At 49.7% G+C, this 19479-nt stretch overlaps 1 protein-coding gene across 1 annotated transcript in view; it reads left to right on the top strand.

The window, feature by feature from the left end:
* Positions 1 to 19479, top strand: part of SACS (sacsin molecular chaperone) — a 46697-nt gene that overhangs the window by 8692 nt on the left and 18526 nt on the right. The window contains exons 3-8 of the mRNA XM_090258415.1: positions 2596 to 2683; positions 3540 to 3625; positions 6778 to 6889; positions 9056 to 9202; positions 14858 to 16343; positions 16939 to 17030. Coding sequence (XP_090114541.1) covers positions 2596 to 2683; positions 3540 to 3625; positions 6778 to 6889; positions 9056 to 9202; positions 14858 to 16343; positions 16939 to 17030 — 2011 coding nt within the window. The remainder of the gene's footprint in view (positions 1 to 2595; positions 2684 to 3539; positions 3626 to 6777; positions 6890 to 9055; positions 9203 to 14857; positions 16344 to 16938; positions 17031 to 19479) is intronic.

Raw genomic sequence — 19479 nt, 5'->3', positions numbered from 1 at the left:
AGGGAGTCTGCAGCTGGCGTGAACAGAAATCCAGATGTTCCACTTATTTTATAGTCACTGTTTTAAAAACAAAATGCAAAGGCCCAAATGGACAACGTTTACGATTTCATTGCCTCTGGCAATGAATAGGGCCAGTGTCACTTTGCTTGCTTGGGGTGATTTAAGGTCCCGGAAAGAATGAGGCCCAAGCAGAATCCCTCGGTCTTGGCACACCGCACTGCTGAGGGTACCTGTGCTCCTGTCGTCTCTCTGGGAGAATCGCGTCCCCATAAGTGGGTCACTGATAGCAGCTGACCTCAAGCGTTCCTGGTCAGGCTCAGAGAGCTCGCTAGTCCGTGTTCACTCACGTGCTTCCGCTCCGGCTGCTTCCTCTTCACGTCCTCTTTGAGATCTGGAAGCTTCTTCGTGCATTATAGTTTTTCTTCCCTCCCCCCTTTCTGCCTTTCTTCCTTAAAATGTAACTTGGCTGCACTGAATTGGACTAGTAGTCCTCGGCTCACACATGGCTGTCCTTTAGTGGTTAATTAACTAACAATGGAATGAACAACTGTAATGACATCCAACCAGAGAACTCGGACCCCGTGGATAGTTTATCTTCAGCTCTTTGCTCCTCCTCCCCAGCCTGTATCTGTGTCTCTTCCCTTACCCTTCTGTACCTCTCATTCTGTTGTCTTTTTTGTAGTTGTTTTAATAGTTTCATCCTGTGTATGTGTGTATATATATGCATACTTAAGTGTGTGTGTGCCTGTGTAACTTAAGTACATAACCTAGACAATGTACCGTTGACCTCTAGTTACTTACGAACTTTATAATAGAAGCTTGTTGTTCTGTCTGTAGTAACCTGGAACTAGCTTTTTACACTCAATATTACATTATGAATATTCGCCCAAATTTATGTGCACTTTATTTAGTTAATTTAGTTTTTATTGCTGTGTAATATTCCATCCTATCAGTATGTCACAGAATGTGGGTTATTTCTAAATTTTCGTTGTTAAAACAGTATTGCTATGTTAGTCCTTTTAAAAAATTTTAAAAATATATGTTTATTATTTTAGAGGGAAAGGAAGGGGGTGAAGAGAGAGAGAAAGAGAAACATTGATTGGTTGCCTCCCATACATGCCCCAGCCAGGGATTGAACCCACAGCCTTTCGGTGTACGGGATGATGCTCCGACCAGCTGAGCCACACTGGTCAGGGCATGATTTTCTTATTCAAATTTCCTGTGCATAGAGTTTTTACAGGGTTCCTTCAAGATTCATTGGGAATATGTATAGAAAGTGCTTCATAAAGCGGGAACTGTAATACGTTCAGATTTGTATGTCAGAAATGGGGACTGGAATGGAGATTATATACAGAAAGTAAGGACTCTGGATGGAGATCGTTACAGAAATCCCAGAGCTGTGGCGAGTGTGAACACAGTCTGAGCGGTCGGAAGCAGAGAGCACGTTGGAGCTCTGAGAGACGTCCGGGGGGCAGGGGGTGCTGGGACGTGGAGCTCACCTGTAGGGGGGTTGAAAGAGAGAGGACTTGCCCCCAGCAAGGTGCCACTAGTCACTGAGACCAAGCAGACGATGAGAGGTGAGGGATGGCAGGACAGCTGGTTACGCCACCTTAGGACAGGTTGAGCTTTTCAGGAAACCCAGACGGTGTCCGTGTGATGCGAGCAGGACGCCCCTGGAAAGGCGGGGTCTTTGCTGAAGACTCAGCGGAAGGGGCAAAGGTGGCCCCTCGGGGGGCCTCTGAGTCCCGCTTCACCAGCCGTTGACGGGAGGCGGGGCTCCGGAGCAGCACTTAGAGCAGCCCGCTTGGGGCAGGGTTGATCTCGCCTTGGATTATTTACCACAAAAGGCACTCAGCTCCGCAGCTCCTGGGGGTCATGGTCACACACATTGTCCCCTGCCCTTGTGAGAAGCGGAGCAATCACCAGAAGGACAATGAACTCCGAGGCGTTGCTCGGGAAAGCCAGCTTCAGGACGCGGCCGACCCAGCGGCGGCCGGGCTGGGGCCCTCGCTTGTCCCTTCCTTCCGCAGCAGCATCTGTGCTGCCCCCCAGACGGCGTTTCTAGGGACGATGTCCTGGAAAATGCAGATGCTCTTCAAGATAAATGAAAGAAAATCACTGCTAAAATTTGTGAAATGCTGCTTAGCATAACCCTTCCTCAGAAAGTTATGATACGTATGAATATGTTAAATGTCCTAAAACCCAAATTATTCCGACTAACTTAAAACCTTTTTTGTCCTTCCCATCTGTTGACACCTCACAGGGCTGTTTTGGGGCAACACGCCTCGGAAATGCCCATCAAGAGAATGATTCTGTGTATGTTGGTGGTCCTGATTCATCATAAGAAATTTAAATTATTTTAAAGCAGAAATTTATGTCTATTTGTAATCACTTAAGGAAAAGTCTTTTAAATTTTTAAGTAAAATTCTTGGCTAAGTTTCTATTCTTTGCAACAGTCACTGCTAGCAGCTTATTTCTTGGCAAGAAAGGTTAACAAGCACTAGATCTTAAGTGGAAAAAGATTACGGTAATGTTCTGAGTTTACAGTATTGGGAACTATATGGCTTTTCATACATTTTATCTATTTATTTTCAGTTACCTGACTGGATCAAGATTGGAGACCTGACTTCGAAGACTTGTCATCTGTTTGTAAACCTTCAATCAAAAGGCCTAAAAGGGGGAGGTATAGCGTTGGCTCACCAGCAGATGGTGCCCTTTTTAGTTGAATGAAGACTCTGCTTTAAAAGTGAAACAAATGTGCATGTGGCTGGGATGCGGTGGGCGGTGTCAGGGCCAGAGGAGAGCTCGGGCAGGTGCAGCCAGGGAGCTGTGAGCCCGCGTGGGCCCCGGCAGGCTGTGGGACGGCCGGGCTTGGTCTCGGCGGGCAGTTGTGCCAGAATGACGCGGATCCATTGATGCTCATGATTTTGCTTTTTAAGCACAGATTTGTTTTTATTTATATCCAGATTTTTTATTTTAATTCTGTGCATCTGAGAAATCACTTCCCTTCCTCCATTCTCCCTATACATTCGTGTCCCCTGTCTGAAGGTGACCTGGTCAGTCAGGCCTAACAATCTCCGGTTTGGAAAGGCTTAGGGGGGTTTGAACCGGACGGCTGCGGGGACCGTGACTGCGCTGAGCGTCCGAGCAGGGGGCACGTGGGCCGAGTTGGGGAAGATCAGCGCTGTCGCGGTCAGCACTGTCGTCTCCAGCTCATCCCTGACCAGCAAAGTCCATTCCTTTATTTCAGTTGTTTTGGAAAAGAGCAGCCCCTCCCTCACCACGCTCTTCATTTTTGAATTACGGATCTTTTGTGACATTTAGCGTGTTTTTTAATACATTTTTAAAACTGAAGTTGTAGCTTAATGAGAAATGTTGAGATTTGATCAACCTGAATCTACTTTACTTCCCACTGAACCGTAGTAGGCAGTGTTTTATACCCGAGAGTCACAGTCAGACGGGGTTGTAACTGGTGGACTTCTACTGCGTCCGGGAGCCGAGGAACCCCCCGCTAACAGGCCACGGGGTTTTTATTTCAGGTCGGTTTGGTCAGACGACGCCGCCGCTTGTGGATTTTCTCAAGGACATTTTAAGAAGGTACCCAGAAGGAGGACAGATTCTTAAGGTAGAGCATGCGTGGTGTACGTGTGTGAATTTGCGTTGATAAAGGTGAGGGGGAAAATTCCTTAGAAGTGTTGTGTTACAGTTTTGAACTGTTGTCCAGATTTGAACGGCTGCGTTGAGCCCCTGGGTGGCGTGGGCGGAGACGCAGCCAGTGTGTGCGTGGGAGGCTTCGGGGGCCGAGGGGCCCACCCAGCGGCCGTCAGCCAGCAGGGCTCCCCTAGGAGCACTTCTTGTCATTGTTTATGTAGCCCTGTAATGTACTTTCATGAAAAACCTCGCGCCACGGCATTCCCAGTCTACCGACTGACCACGCGGACAGAATGGGACAAAACGCACATTCAGGGGCCGTGAACAGGTGCTGAGTGGACCCCTGGATTGAGAGCGTTGCTTTGGCGGAGGATAGTTATTTCAGTTATTTGAGGCTATTTCTGATGTATTCTTTTAGTTTGAATACACTTATTTAAAAAAACTGAACAACCATAAAAGAAAGCAATTATGGAAATACAGCAAAAATTAGATTTTGTGTTTGAGCTCAATAAGAAACCTCGTTAGGTGGAAATCAGATCAGCTATTTTGCATTTTCCTTCTCACTGAGTTATTTGGTGTTTATTATCTCCAATCTCTTAGTCCTCATCAAATTTTCTAGTTTCGATGGTAACATTTTTAGAAAATAAGGGCGAAGTTTATTTCTTTTTTTTAATTTTTATTTTTTAATAATTTGTTTGTTTGTTTACTTATTTTTAGAGAGAGGGGAAAGGAGAAAGAGAGGGAGAGAAACATCACTGTGTGGTTGCCTCTCACTCGTGCCCCCAACTGGGGACCTGATGTGCAACGTAGTCACGTGCCCTGACTGGGAATCGAACCCGCGACACTTGGCTCGCAGGCCGACGCTCAATCCACTGAGCCGCAGCAGCCAGGGCCAAAGTTTATTTCACTTGTCTTAAGTAGTCACACTTGGACAGGCTGGGGGAGGCCTGCAAGCCTGGGATTTAGTAACAACAGTGTGTCCTTTCGGAGTAGGCACCGGGGAAGCGCTAATTTGCAAACCATTTTTATGTTGCGATGTTAGGAAGCTGAAGGTGGGAAGGGTGTGGTTATTGGGTTGTAATAAGTAGAGAGGTTAATAGATACATTTAAAAATGAAGATTTGGTGTTGGTAACAGGAGTACAGTGTTATCTATTCTAAAGCCAGTGGTAGATGCTGTCCGTGAACCAGGCAGCGGTTCCGATGAGCTGTCTGTACGTTCCTGTAGTTAGTTAGCAAGCAGCTGATACTTCAGCCTTCCTCTTTCTCACTGCGTACATTTATGTGCAAGCTGCTGAATATCCTCTTTGCTCCTGGGATGTTTTAGTAGAATTCGACCCTTTTAGATTTAATAGGATTCTTAGGGACCACCTGGACCAAGACTGCCACCTGTTGTGATGTTTGCTGAAGGTCCAGAGACTTCGGTGACTTGCCCAAGATCATGTGAAAATTGGCACATTTATTGCCTCTTTTCAGAATCAATTTGAAAGAGGTCCCATTCTGTTTTTTGTTCAACTTGAGATTGATAGCTAGAGCCTGGGACTTGGGACTTGATCTCTAATTTTCTCCATCTCTGCCCCCTAAAATACACAGGAGTCAAAAATAGATGTTCAGGTGAAAACAAGATCCAGCGTCTGAAGTGCTGTCAGTTTGTGGGTTAACATTGGATTTTGCTCCCTATTAATTCTTATTTCAATCTTTTATATTATAATATCCTAATGCAAATAGGATTGCTAGTTCTTAGGCGTTCTGTTAGACTTAATAGGGTAGTGGGAACTAGGTCTTAAGAATCCTGTGAGAAGCAGGCATTTGTGTGAACAGGAGGGACTCGTGGTTCCAGGAGGCAGGTAAGGGCATGTTTGGGGTGGGACAGCAGGTGGGTGACACCTCCCAACCTGTTGGTGTGCACCCGGTGAGCAAAATGCCTCAGCGGGTCTCAGAACTGGCTCTGCAGTTCTGTGCTGACCCCTTACTCAGTCCCAGAGTATCTCCTTCCAGGTGGGCGCCGGGCCACCTTTCTGCTCTGGCGAAGGAAGGCTTTGCAGGTGGCATGGCTCCCTTCCGTCCTTGCCTGTTCCTAACCGCCCCCTCCTGCCCCTACCAACCCCGCCCAGGTTTAGTGATTCCAGGATGCTGGAAAAGTGAAAATATTGTTCCCCCCGGAGTCAGAGGTTCATGAGTGTAGTAATGCAGGGTGAATTATTGTGTTTTCAAAGACCAATCCATTTAAAATAGAGCCACCTGGTTGGTTTGACCTGAGTCACAGCTCATCCAGCCACGTGTAGGTGTTGACTTTCCCTCACTTTAGAGAAGGTCCAGAGTAAACGAGGGATGATGTCCCCAGAGTTTGTTTCAGGTTCTGATGACGAGCGGCCTGGCTCTAGGAGTTGGACTCTTATTTCAGAGTTTGGGGCTCCCAATGTGATTTTGGTAGGAGTGCCAAAGCGACAGGGGCTGTGGAGACAGGTTTTTTTTTTTTTTTTTTGAGGCTATTGATGGGCGTAAACCTTGTAGTTTGTCTTGTGCTTCCTACATCACAGAGCGCTGGCTGCCCACTCGCCCACCCACTCCCTCTGCACCAGACACTGTCACTGCCGTTTTAGTGGAAGGAAGAAACTTCCACCTTAGTGCAGGAGAAAGGCTTGTTCCTGTCGCAGGTCCCAGGAATGCAGCCTCCTGCGCACAGAGACCAGGGCGCTGTGTCTCTAAGGGAGGGTAAGCAGATGAGAAATGAAGGTCTATTTGAGTAACTGCGTGAGAACGGGCGCTTGTCCCCGATGACAGAACCATCTGTTCGGCTTTTGGGACCGGAGCCATTTCTTTTGTAGGGAGGCTCTGGGTAGGTTGTAAATAAGAGGCAGGGCTGTAAATAGTCTGAGGGTTTGTATGACAGGCTGGGAGTAGAGGTTTAAAAAGTGCATTGTAGGTGTGTACAATCGAAGAAGGAGTTATCTTTCCAACCGTACTCACAGCGTACGTAACATTTACGTTCGGATCTTAAAGGTAATGATGCAAGTCATGGGTTTCCTTTACTTAAATGTAATTTTTACACATTGTGGGTAAATATAAAGGTGGGCAGTAGATTACTGTATTATGAAAGGTTATTTTTGTGTGTATTCCTTGATTAGGAATTAATTCAGAACGCAGAAGATGCTGGGGCCACAGAAGTTAAATTTGTGTATGACGAAACTCAACACGGGACAGAGACTCTGAAGTCCAAAGATATGGCGCCGTATCAGGGTAAGAGTCCATGTTTAGGAACAAGGTTCAGGTACTAACAGGCGACTTTTAGTGACTGACATTCTCTTCAATGGATAGTCTAATTGCCACTTACACGTCTCTTCTCGGCATTTCTCGTTCCGCTCCTTCAGACGTTTTTCTCTGCTTTTGGTGGGCAGTATCTGTGCTAGTCGGTATTTTTAGAGAACAAAGAAAAGAATCTCAGCTCAAAGTAACAAGCATCGTAAATCCAGCTGACCCCTGAACAATACAGGTTTGAGCTGCGTGGGTCCCCTCATTCGCAGATTCTTTCCGATAAATGTACAGTGGGCGCTCCGTATCCCTGGGCTGCACACCCTCAGATTTAAGCAGCTGCGGATCGAAGATAGAAGTTTTGATCCACAGCCGAGACTCTGCGAATATGGGGGACCTGCTGCGTGCACTGCTCTGTGCTGTCTCAGGTTTGGTACCTGCAGGGGCCCGGGGACCCTCCAGCACAGGCGCTGAGGGGCCGCTGAGGTGGCCGGGGGTCAGGAGTTATGCGTGATTCACAGCTGGGGGAGTCGGCGCCCCTAACCCTGCGTCGTTCAAGGGTCAGCTGCGCATAAGGCTCTGGTTCTGTTCAGTCCCTCGTATTTCACACCATTAGCAGGACGGGAGGTCGCCTTTCCTATGTATGTGACCCTCCTCTGCCGTAGGAAGGAGTGAGAGGCTTCTGCTTGCCGGGCGCCCGGGAAGCGGGGAAGCGGGGTGGGAACACGTTCTGGGGGAGAGGGGGGTAAGGAAGGCGAGAAGCGGACCCGGGAGGTTCCTGACACCCCCTCCCTGCTCCCGAGAGCCGCGTTGAGAAGAGCGTCCGTGCCGGGCAGGGCGGCCCTGAGTCAGCGGACTGAGTGCGGGTGCCCGTGCGTGACGCGGGGAGGTCTCGGGGCGCGGGGGGGGCCGCGGTGCAGACGTCCCGGGCGCGTCTGCGGAGCCGTAAGCCCTGTGGCCGCAGGAGGGTGTCGTATGCCGGTGGGAGCGTAGTCAGCAGTACTGCGTTCTCTCCTGCGCCCTGCGCTCTCCGCGGGGACGTTCGGTGACTCCTCGGGTCGCAGCTGAGGACCCCGAGCCTGGGGGAGACGGTGGCCGTGCGGCGCGGGCCCCAAAGGCCCCCTGACCGCTCGTGCTCCCCGCGCCCCGCGCAGAGAAGCCTCGGCCCCCGGCTGTTTTCCCAGCCCGCTTTGACTCTTACAAAGAGTGTCCTGCCAGTTTTGTGACACAGGCTGGGCAGGCCGCCTCCCCACGTCTGCTTGGGTTTGTAGGCGCGTGAGAAGGGGCTTCGGGGGCCGGAAGGTCCCCCGTCATTCGTTTGGGTGGGTGTTATGCAGGTGTATTCGTTTTGTAGGAAGTCTCAAGCTGCACACGTGAAACCTGGGCTCTGTGGTACATACAGGGTGTGGTACAGGGGGCTCCCGCCGTCCGTGGGGACAGTAATGCAGTCCTAGCAGCCCAGGAACGAGCTCACAGCTGCAGGCCTGCTCCGGCTCCACCCTGTGGGCGCTGCTTCAGGGATGCTCAGAGAAAAACGCGAAGGCTTCTTAAAGTATGACGAGTTACTCTAGTTGAGTCTATTCAAAAAATATTAGAGATTCTGAGGATGTATCTCAAAAAGTGGAGATATTTTGTGCAGAATTATAACTTTTTAAAGGAACTACTTTGGAGACAGGATCTTATTAAATTATATAAGCAGTGCCTTATGAGGTGATTATTAATCGTATTTAAAAGATTATTGTACACCTTTTGAAATAATATATTAATAAGGTTTCTTAGTTTATTTTCAGGTGACCTCGTGTGCAGCTCTTCAGAACCAAGTGGTACCCAATGGGCCACTGGGATTAATGCCCTTGCTTGCTCCGTGTTTGGGTGTTTAAATACCCTCATACCCTTAACTTTTCCTTTTTGAAGTTTTGGCCGAGGTGCTATATTCCTTCTGCTGGTGATTTTGACCACTAACTCATGCTTTATTTTTATTGGGAAGACAGTGGGACTCGTCATGCAGAACTCAGTCATTCCATCCACTCTTTACCTTTCCCACCCAGTAAGCCATGGGGTGCGGAGCAGGTCCCTGTAGGACGGAGCGCCTCCGCGTGCTCCCTCCTGTGTGCGTCCGTGCGTGTGCCCACGCGTGCCTGTGCTCTCCCCCAGGCGCGGCCCTCTACGTGTACAACAACGCAGTCTTCACCGCGGAGGACTGGCACGGCATCCAGGAAATCGCCAGGAGCAGGAAGAAGGACGACCCTCTGAAGGTCGGGAGGTTCGGAATTGGCTTCAACTCCGTCTATCACATAACAGGTGAAGTACCTGGTTTCAGTCTGGGTGGTGAGCAGTATCTCAGCCTGCGGTTTGTCACTTGTTGGTTAGCTCCAGAGATGGGATGGTTTTAAAGGGCATCTTTTCCAAATTTTTTGTCGGTGGCAGGAAGTATGTCAATGAAATACTGGTGTGTCTTGAATTTTCAGAGGTTACTGTGGTAACTGTACTGAAGTTCCATCGCGTGGTGCTAAAAGTTAATGTCATCACGATACATTGTAATCAGTGTAATATATGAAGGGGGACTCCCCAAAACCAGAATTACCTTCTGGAGGGCAGGCCCTGTGTAGTCTAGGCGTCCCCCGCTAGGTGAGTGTTCTGGGAACCCATCTATATCAGTGCACCAGCTGGCATTATTGTGAGAGGCTGTGTTCAGCTTCAGTGAATTTTTTTAATGATTCTTCCAATATGTTTGCCCATTTCATGGTGGGCGATGATGAGCGCACCTGCCCACACCACGCTGAGTGTTCAGCAGTTTTTGACCAAAAATGGTGAGACCCCCATGCCTCACCCTCCCTATTCACCTGATCGCCCCAGCAACTTCTTTTTTGTTTTCCCAGAGGAAAAAAGTCCTCAAAGGGAAGTGTGTTGCTGATGTGGAAGAGGGGAAACAAAACATGCCAGAAGCACTGAAAGGCATCAGAATCTATGTGCTCGGTAACTGTCTGGAGCCCTGGGAAAGCTTCTCGTTAGGTGCATTGCCTGAAATGGAGGGTATTTTGAAGGTGACTGAAGTTCACAAATATGAGAATTAGTACACAATTTTTTATACATAAATTCTGTTTTTTTTTGCCCCCTCCTCCAATAATAAGTCATTTTGTGTGGAGTTTGAAATGTAGCTCTTGGAAAGGCTACACAAAATTGTTACTCTGCGATTCTTTACACTGGAAGTGTTTGAGTCAGGTGTACTTATTCTCACAGATTTTCTTGTACATATTTTTTAAATACCAGGAGGTTAAAGAAGAAGGTATATTATGCAGGGGTGTCGAATAACTGACAGAGTGAAGGTTTTTGAGGTGATTCTGGCTTCTCTACGTTTTTCTCATAAAAATTTTGTTCTTAAGCTTATGAGTATTTTAAAATTACTTTGAAGTCATGTTTTGATCTAGCAGGAACATGAGGTTTCTGTTTCAGGGACAGTAGGACATACGTGGAACTCCGTGTAGACATCTCTAGCAATATATGCGCGGCTGTTCTTTCAGAATCAAAGCTCTTAGTATTTACTGCATTTTGTGATTAACAAATTTTTGTGAAATCAGCCCTTGTTATAGTTTAATTTCAAACTGCTTTGGATTTTTCACTTGCAGGAGAGGGAGAGCTGGCAGAGCTGTAGCCATAGCTAGGGTGATGATATAATGTGTCATCCAAACTGGGACACTCAGGAGACTGTATGACCCTCAGCGAAGTGGCCTAAATTGGGACGGCACTGGGGGCGTGGGACATGGGGCTGCCCTCCCAGTAGCCCAGTTTAGTTAGCCTGACTTTTGTATCGCATTTACATTACTGTATACAGTATAATATTGTATTATGTAATATTACATAATAAAATATTAATTTATAAATTATTATATAACTATTATACATGAACATTCATGTACTCAGCTCTTTACAGATTACGCCTCAGGTCAGTTTTTCAAGTTTGCGGGGGCCCATCTGAACGGCACGGGTGGGACGGCTGCCGGGCAGGAGGGAGCGGCTCGCTTGGTGTCATCGGCCCTGCGGGTCTGCTCCCGGGTACGCGTGCACCCCGGCATTCACGGCGGTGCTGTTCTCTGACCTGAGGGTTTGCGGGGGTCGAGGCTCATGCTTCACAACGGGCTGGGGTCTCCCTGGCATCGTTTCAGTAGTGGGAGGTGGACACAGTCTACAGCGAGGGAGTCATAGGCCACATTGTGGTCGGGGTGGCAGCTGGGTTGGCATATGTAACGTTTCCTGCTTAAAACCCCCGAGAGCCTGGGAGCTGGTGGCTGGGCCAGCGGAGCCTCAGCTGATGCCTGTGCAGTGTTAAAGGGGGCTTCCCTGGAGGGGTGTCGTACACAGAAGCGTAGGTGCTGTAGTCGGCACGTGAGGCCCAAACGGGCACGATCACGCTCGCATCCGTCCCAGACACTTGTTGGCGCCAGCCAACAAGGAATGACTTTTCACAGACAGGCTAAATTGGCGTCAAGTTCAAAGTGGCGGAGTGGGAAGACCCTGCACTCAGCTGCTCTCGTGGACACCAAAACCACCTCCACGTGGGAGAGCCGTCTCGGGACCACCTGACGAGCGGGGAACAGACTTCCTACAACTGCGAAGACAAAGCCACATTGAAACGGATAAGGGGGGAGGGCAAGCCTAGCCAGGACCTACCCTGCGCCCCGCTCCTCGTGCGGTCACTCCCAAGTGGGAGGGGCATCACGGCCGCGGCGTCTGCCCCGAAGAGCGAAGGGTCCGAGCCCGAGCCGGGTTGGCCTGAACCAGGAAGTGGATCCCCCATAACAGCTGGTCTGAGAACCAGCGAGCTTTATATCAGGGGGAGCCAGAAGGCCGTCGGAAACCCGGCTTGTGCTCTTCCTGACTTCCGGCATAGAGGCAGCAGTTTGGTCAGACGTGAGGGTGACACACTGACTAATTTTAGGGTGTGTGCTGGAGGGACCCAGATCCGTTGGAACTTGCTCTTGTGTCACGGGTGCTGGTGGGCGCCATTTTCCCCCTTTCTGTTACCGAGCTGGTCTGACACAGGCAGGTGCCTCACCTGACACTGTCCGTTAACCTTGATGGTACTGCCGACCCAACCCAGGTGTTCCCCTGAGGACCTACCCAGGGTAGCACCCCCTACCATGCCGCACGCAGTAGGCGGTCTAATCAGCCCCCAGCAGTGTGTCTGCGACACCGGGGGTGCGCTTTGCAGCCAACCGCAGCGAAGGCTCGCGCCGCACACCAGTGATCCCCCGCAGCTGTGGCCAGGCCTCAGCCAGCAGACCGGAGACCAGCCTGGCCGGCCAGTGTGTCACGCTAGGCAACCGTCTGGAGCACTTGGCCCTGGCGACACGGGGGACACCTTAAGAAGAGCTCTACAGGACACTCTAAATTTCTAAATAAGGCCACTTTTTTAGGACCAGGAGATTGAGCTGACCCACCTAATGCAGTACATGGAAACAAGCAGGCAAAGTGAGGATAGAAACGACTATGTTCCAAACAAATAAACAAAAACAAACAAACAAACAAAAGCAGGACAAACCCCCAGAAAAAGAACTAGATGAAGCTGCGGTCAGCTACTAGATGAAGAGTTCAAAGTAAGTCATAAAGATGCTCATTCAGTTCTCCAAACAAATGGATAAACTCAGGGAGAACTTCAACAAAGAGATAAAAATGATGAAAAAGGGCCCATCGGAACTGAAGAATGTAACAGCTGAAATGAAAAATACACTGGAGGGAGTCAACAGCAAATCAGATGACACAGAAGACTGGATCAGCACTCAGGAAAACAGGGTAGTGGAAATCTTCCATTTGAAAGATCAAAAAGAAAAAAGAATTTAAAAAACTGAAGCTGGTGTCAGGGGCTTTTGGGACAACATCAAATGTACTGGTGTTAGAATCATAGGGTCCCAAGAAGGAAGAGAGTGAGAGAAAGGGACGGAAACCTATGTGAAGAAATAATGGCTGAAAGCTTTCCTTACCTGGCAAAGGACACAGACAGCCATGTCCAGGAAGCAGAGAGAGTCCCAAACAAGATAAATCCAGCGAGATCCACACCAAGACACATTATAATTGAATTGTTAAAAGTTAAAGAGAGCATTTTAAAAGCAGCGAGAGATAAACAGCTAGTTACATAGAAGGGTATACCTATAAGACTATCAGCTGACTTTTCAACAGAATCTTTGCAGGCCAGAAGGGAGTGGCATGATATATTCAACATTAAGAAAGAATAAAACCTATGCTCAAGAATACCCTACCCAGCAAGGTTATCATTCATAGTTGAAGGAGAGATCAAGATTTTCTCAGACAAGCAAAAGTTAAAGGAGTTCATCACCACTAAGTCCGCATTATAAGGAATGTGAAAGGGAATTCTTTAAGTGGAAAAGAAATGGCAAAAGCTAGAAAGAAGAAAATACATGGGGAAAAAAAGTCTCACCAGTAAAGGCAAACATAAAGATAACAGACCAACCACTTGTAAATCTAATATGAAAACAATTAAAATGGCAATAAGCACAGCCTCTCAATAAGTATTTTAAATGGAAATTGACTAAGTGCTCCATTGAAAAAAACATAGGGTGACTGAATGGATAAAAATAAAACAAGACCTTTACATACACTGCTTACGTGAGACTCCAGATTGAAAGACAAACAAAGACTGAAAGTAAAGGGATGGAAAATATATTTCATGAAAATGGGAATTAAAAAAAAAGGAGAAGCTGGGATAGCAATACTTAGACAAAATAGACTTTAAAACAAAGGCTGTATAACAAGAGACAAAGAAGGACTTAGCAGTTCCCCTTCTGGGGGCTTTTCTGAAGAAAATGAAACAGTTCAAAAAGATATGCCCTTCTGTGTTCACTGCAGCATTATGTCCAATAGGCAGCTTATTGAAGCAGCCTAGGCTAGTCCACGGATAGTGGACTTTTAGTGGTGATCACTTTGTAAGGTATATAAATGTGAAATCTCATTATGAACTAATACAATATTGTATGTCAACTGTACTTTAATTCAAAAGAGGTTTACATTCCAGAATAAAAATTAGACATAAAATAACAGTTACCCCCGGGAAGTCCTCAAAGGCACATGATGAAGAATCTCTCACAGTGCAGCACTTTGACACATCTAGTTTCTCTGTGCGTGTTTAAATATCACTTTGTCTTTGGCTGGAGACCGGGTGAAGTCCTTGGTGCCCATTTACAGCCCATGCTGTACCAAAAACGGGTCCCTGGAAGCACTAGCCTTGGGCTCAGCAAGATGAGCTGCTCCCGGCCTGCGGGCACATCCACTGGGAGAAGCACCCCCCCACCCCGGTAGCTCCTTCCACCCCCCCCAAGGGCAGGTGCTCACAGAGGATGGGGCGCAGGGATGCACTGCACCCGGGAGCTCCTTCCACCCCCCACCCCCCAAGGGCAGGTGCTCACAGAGGATGGGGCGCAGGGATGCACTGCACCCGGGAGCTCCTCCTACACCCCCCGAGGGCAGGTGCTCACAGAGGATGGGGCTCAGGGCGGCCCCACTGCGTGCACCACCACCTCTGCCACTCCGCCTTCAGGGCGTCTGCCGCTGAAGTTCTGAGCATCAGATGTGACTCTTCTGTTCAGTTTAATTGGGTTCATGGGCCTGTGGGGGACGAGTGAGAATATCCGATTCCTCTCTACGTATTTTAATTGTTTAGGAAGTGTTTGAAGATGTGTCCTAGGTTTTCATAATAATCATGTAAAGTCTCTATGCCTTGTACTTGTTGAATCAAATGAGAAATCATTATCTTTCGTGTTCAAATAATTATATTTTCCGAGCTGGATTAGAGTATTTTTTCCCAGATCAATCTGTTTTGGAGTCCTTTTATGGCTTCCTCTTTTGCATGTGTAATAATTTGATAGTAATTGTGAATTGTAGTTGTAATTATAACTGTCCGTTAAGTTTCAGAATTGATCATGACTGTTGAATTTCTCTTTACAGATGTCCCTTGTATTTTCAGCGGTGACCAGATTGGGATGCTAGACCCTCATCAAGCACTTTTCGGTCCACATGAGTCGGGTCAATGTTGGAACCTCAGAGATGACAGCAAAGAAATCCGCGAGCTTTCGGACCAGTTTGCGCCATTTACCGGCATTTTTGGAAGCACCCAGGACACGTTTACGAAGGGCAGTTTCCCGGGGACATTGTTCCGTTTCCCTCTGCGCCGGCAGCCGTCCCAGCTGAGCAGCACCCTCTACAACAAGCAGAAGGTCCTCGAGCTGTTCGAGTCCTTCCGCGCGGACGCGGACACGGTGCTGCTGTTCCTGAAGAGCGTGCAGGCCGTGTCCTTGCACGTCCGAGAGGCGGACGGGGCGGAGAGGCTGCTGTTCAGGGTGACGGCGCGCGAGGGCCCGGCGCGGGCTCCGGAGCGGCCGGCCGCGGTCCAGGTGCTGGGAGCGGCGCTCAGTGACTACTGCAAAAAGGTCCCCAGCGACAGCGTGACCTGCGTGACTTACCACATGGACATAGTGTTAGAAGGCGGGGGTGCACAGGACGCCCAGAAGACGTCGTGGCTGGTGTGCAACAGTGTGGGTGGGCGAGGGATGAGTAGTGAGCTTGACTCCCTGGCTGACGAGCTGAAGTTTGTCCCGACCATTGGCATAGCCCTGCCCTTACCAAGCGGCGACGAGGACGCAGGCGCGACCTCTGACTTCTCGGGGAAAGCGTTCTGCTTCCTCCCCTTGCCGCCGGGCGAGGAGAGCAGGACGGGCCTCCCGGTGCACATCAGCGGGTTCTTCGGCCTCACGGACAACCGCAGGAGCATCAAGTGGAGGGAGCTGGACCAGTGGAGAGACCCGGCCGCCCTGTGGAACGAGCTGCTGGTCGCCGACGTTGTCCCCAAAGCCTACGCCGCCCTGGTCTTGGCCGCCATCAGCCGGCTGGAGTCGCAGGGCAGCGCCGCGGGCCCCTTGTCGGTGGACGCCATCTACCGGCTGTGGCCCGACGCGGACCGGGTCCGGGCGCACTGGCAGCCGGCGCTGCCGCCCCTGTTCCGCGAGCTGCTGCGGGGCGCGGTGCTGCGCTGCTCGCTGAGCGGCCGCTGGGTGCGCGCGGAGCAGGCCTGCTTCTCCGACCTGGACGGCAGCCTGGAGCGCACGCGGGCGGTGCTGCGCTACCTGCACGGCGCGGGCAGGGCCGTGGTGACGGCGCCGGCGCACGTGGCCGCGGCCGTGCAGCGGGCCGCCCCGCGCGAGCAGCCGGTGCGCTGGGTGACGCCCGCGTGCGTGCGGCAGGCGCTGCGCAAGGGCCCGGCCCCGGGCGGCGCGGGGGAGCGGCTGCACCTGCTGGAGTTCGTGCTCGCCGACCGCGCCTACAGCGAGCTGCTGGGGCTGGAGCTGCTGCCCTTGCAGGACGGCAGCTTCGTGCCTTTCTCCTCGTCCGTGGCGGACCAGGACGTCGTGTACATCCCCTCGGACGCCTACCCAAGGTAGCGGCCAGGCGGGGCCCTGGGGACGCCCGGGCCGTGCGCAGAGCCTCTGCTGCGCGCTGGTGACCAGTGCGGGCCTGTCGACGGGGAGGCTTGGGCGGAAGCAGGGCGCTTCGTTAAAACGCGAATGGGTGCGCGTTTGCGCCCCGAAGTGAGAGAGCCTTCAGGTGTTGACCAGTTAACCAGTTACAGCGTTATCCGAGCAGTTTTCTTTCTTTTGGGGGGAAATTTTAATAGCAAAACACTGAAAACAACGGCTGTTGAGTGCTAATAATAACTAAGATTTGCCAGTGAATTATTTTATGAAATTCAGTTTAAATGAATTAAAGTGGAGTATTAAGTAATTCTTTATAACTAAGGATGCATATTGGCCTCTCAGGAAATAAAGTGAACTTTAGTCTGAGACGTTCAGACTCTGCACACGCGTGTGGGCGTGGTGCCCCGTGGTTTACAGCAAAGGCTCGCAGCCGTTTGATCAGGAAGTATTGCCGTGTGATTGATGTAAAACAGTGCGTTTGACTGGTTTGAAATCATTAATTACTGTCCTTTAGAACTGTGAGGGGATGGTAATGGCTGCGGTCCTTTCACTTTTTAGGTCCCTTTTCCCAGGTCTTGAAGGAAGATTTATTCTGGACGACTTGAAGCCTCACCTTCTTGATGCTTTAAAGGAAGCTGCCCAAACTCGAGGTATTATAATTCTTGTTGTTGTTGTTTTTAATCCTCACCGAGGACATGTTCTTATCAATTTTTAGAGAGAGAGAGAGAGAAACATGATCAGTTGCTGCTTGTATGGACCCCAACCAGGGATCAAACCCACAGCTTAAGTAGGTGCCCTGACCGGGGTTTGAGCCCACACCTTTTTGGTGTATGGAGCGACGCTCCAACCTGCTGAGCCACCCAGCCAGAGCAGTTTATTTTATTTTATTCTTTTAATAAACCTATCTATAAAAATATAAGCAGTTTTTACAAGTTTTCTGTTAGGTTGAACCAATACACAGTTGCCGGTAGTTACCCATTTTAGACCCGTAAGTCAACAATTTCATGCGGTTCAGCCTAAGATAATTGTTATATTTGAAGATGTTTCGAGACTGGGTTCTGACATCTAAAAGAACCCCAAGTTGTCCCACCGGGGCGGTGTATGTTCATGGAAATAAGCTCCTACCCCTGCACACTGCTTCGCCTCCCACGCTTGCTCACCTCCTGCCTCCTTTGCCCCCGACCTCCTGCCTCCTTTGCCCCCGGCCTCCTGCCCCGTAGCGTGGGCAGCAGTGTTGTCTCCGACCCCACGGCTGAGAGGAGCAGCTGAACCCGGGGTCTGCCGCTCCCGCCTGCCCGCAGCTCGGGCCTCCCGCCCGTCAGCCCTGTCCTGTTGCCCCCACGCCTGCCTGCCCTCCAGCTCTGTGCGGCTGCGCTGTGTTGCTTTGGGGAAATGCAGGCAGATGACGCGAACTCTGCAGCAGTGTCAGGGAAGGGACTCGGGGCGGCTCGGCAAAGGCTGGGTGTTTCTTCCTTATTGAGAATTCTTTTTAGGAAAACACGGAGTGGTTTGGGGGCAAAGCGCTGTGGTTCTAAGTTTGGCATTACCTTGGTGCTTTTGCGAGCATCCTTTCGCTTGTAAGACTGTGGCCTGAGCTGCTTCTGCGTTACATATTGGCCTGGAAAATTCTGGATTTCTCCCACTGGTTAAGGTTGTAAAGCATATTAATTGTGGTGTCTTTTATAGCATATACTATATTTTTTTCAAAGGAAATGACAGCAGGAAAAGTTGTAATAATTGTACATCTTAATTCATTTTGATTGTAAGCGGAAGGGATGGGAATGGGGTGGCAAGTTAAGGGTGGGGTCAAAGTGAGACCACAGGGAAACAAGTACATCAGTGCTGTTGGCCATGAGGAATCTGCAGCTGTGAGGTACTGACTGTGACATTTAAGGGAATCGTCATCTCCAAAGGAGCCTTTTTCGGGGTTGGCACATGGGTTCCTATAACCCTGCCATTCTTCACTCCGAAGTTATAGAAATCCTTGTTTTTCCAATTCGTTATTATGTTCTGGTGTAAAAGCTTTGCATTGAAACACTGTGTGCATATAGACACGAGTGTAAGCTTAATGGGCTTTTATAAACTGGAAGCACCTAGATCCAAACTGGAAGTCTGCCAACATGCAGTAGCCCCTCGTGCCTCTGTCAGTCCCACACTTGGGGGTAGCCGTGACCCTGACTTAATGGCATTGACGAACCCAGCTGGTTATTGTACTTCCCACACGGGGAGTCACAGGGTGCACCCCTCTGTCTGCCTCCTTTCCTCGCTGATGTTTCTGAGGTTGCCAAGTTTGCTCATGGGTTGGGAGAACGCACTCCCATCGCTGTGGCGTTTCATCGTGCGATGCGCTGCCTTCTTGGGAGAGAATATTTTTGTTCACGGCCAGCAGCTTCTGAGGTGGACATGGAGTTAGAAATCAGCGAAAAGTCCTTCAGAACTGAACCAGGTAAAAAGTGTCTGAGGCTCACAGAATAACGCTGCTGTTAACTCAAAACCCTGTAAATGCCTGTGGCACCGGGCAAGGCCACAGCCTGCCTGTCCAGCCTTCAGCGACTGGAGGTCCCTGGTGTGTTTTTAGGGAGGAGTTTAAATGTGTATGTTAACTCGGGGCATCCGACATCTCTACAGAGCTGGGTCTTCCGCTGCGTTTCCTACCTGGTTTGGCTTCTGCCTGTGGCTCTGGGGTCGTACCTCCACCCTCTGTTTTGTCTCTGGTTCTTGGTCAGTTTTCTTTGGACTGTTACACTGGATGGGATGGTGTCGCTGTTCTTGTGTGTCACCCATAAGGTGTGGCTTGGGTCTTCCAGAAATTGTCTTCATGGTCTTTCTTCACCTTGACTTAATAGGTGCTCGGCCACCGCTCTTACGATTACTTGATGAGCCTTTTCAGTGTTTCTGTTTGGCTCTAAATGGGGATGCGTGGTCACCTCCTGGCATCTTCCTGATTATTTTTATATCCTTAGTTCCAGAAAAATTAATTTTTGTCCAGAGAAATTACTTTATTGCCATGAAAGGTTTTAATGTTTGGGCACCATTATAATGTAGGGGCTGATGGGGACCCCCCAAATGACCCTGGCTCTCCTTTCCTGAGATCGGAGT

The sequence above is a fragment of the Furipterus horrens genome, unplaced genomic scaffold (assembly GCF_987537825.1).
Source record: "Furipterus horrens unplaced genomic scaffold, mFurHor1.1.pri manual_scaffold_12, whole genome shotgun sequence".
Classification (NCBI taxonomy): Eukaryota; Metazoa; Chordata; class Mammalia; order Chiroptera; family Furipteridae; genus Furipterus; species Furipterus horrens.
The sequence above is the reverse complement of the archived record's forward strand: the minus strand, read 5'-3'. Positions and strand labels throughout refer to the sequence as shown.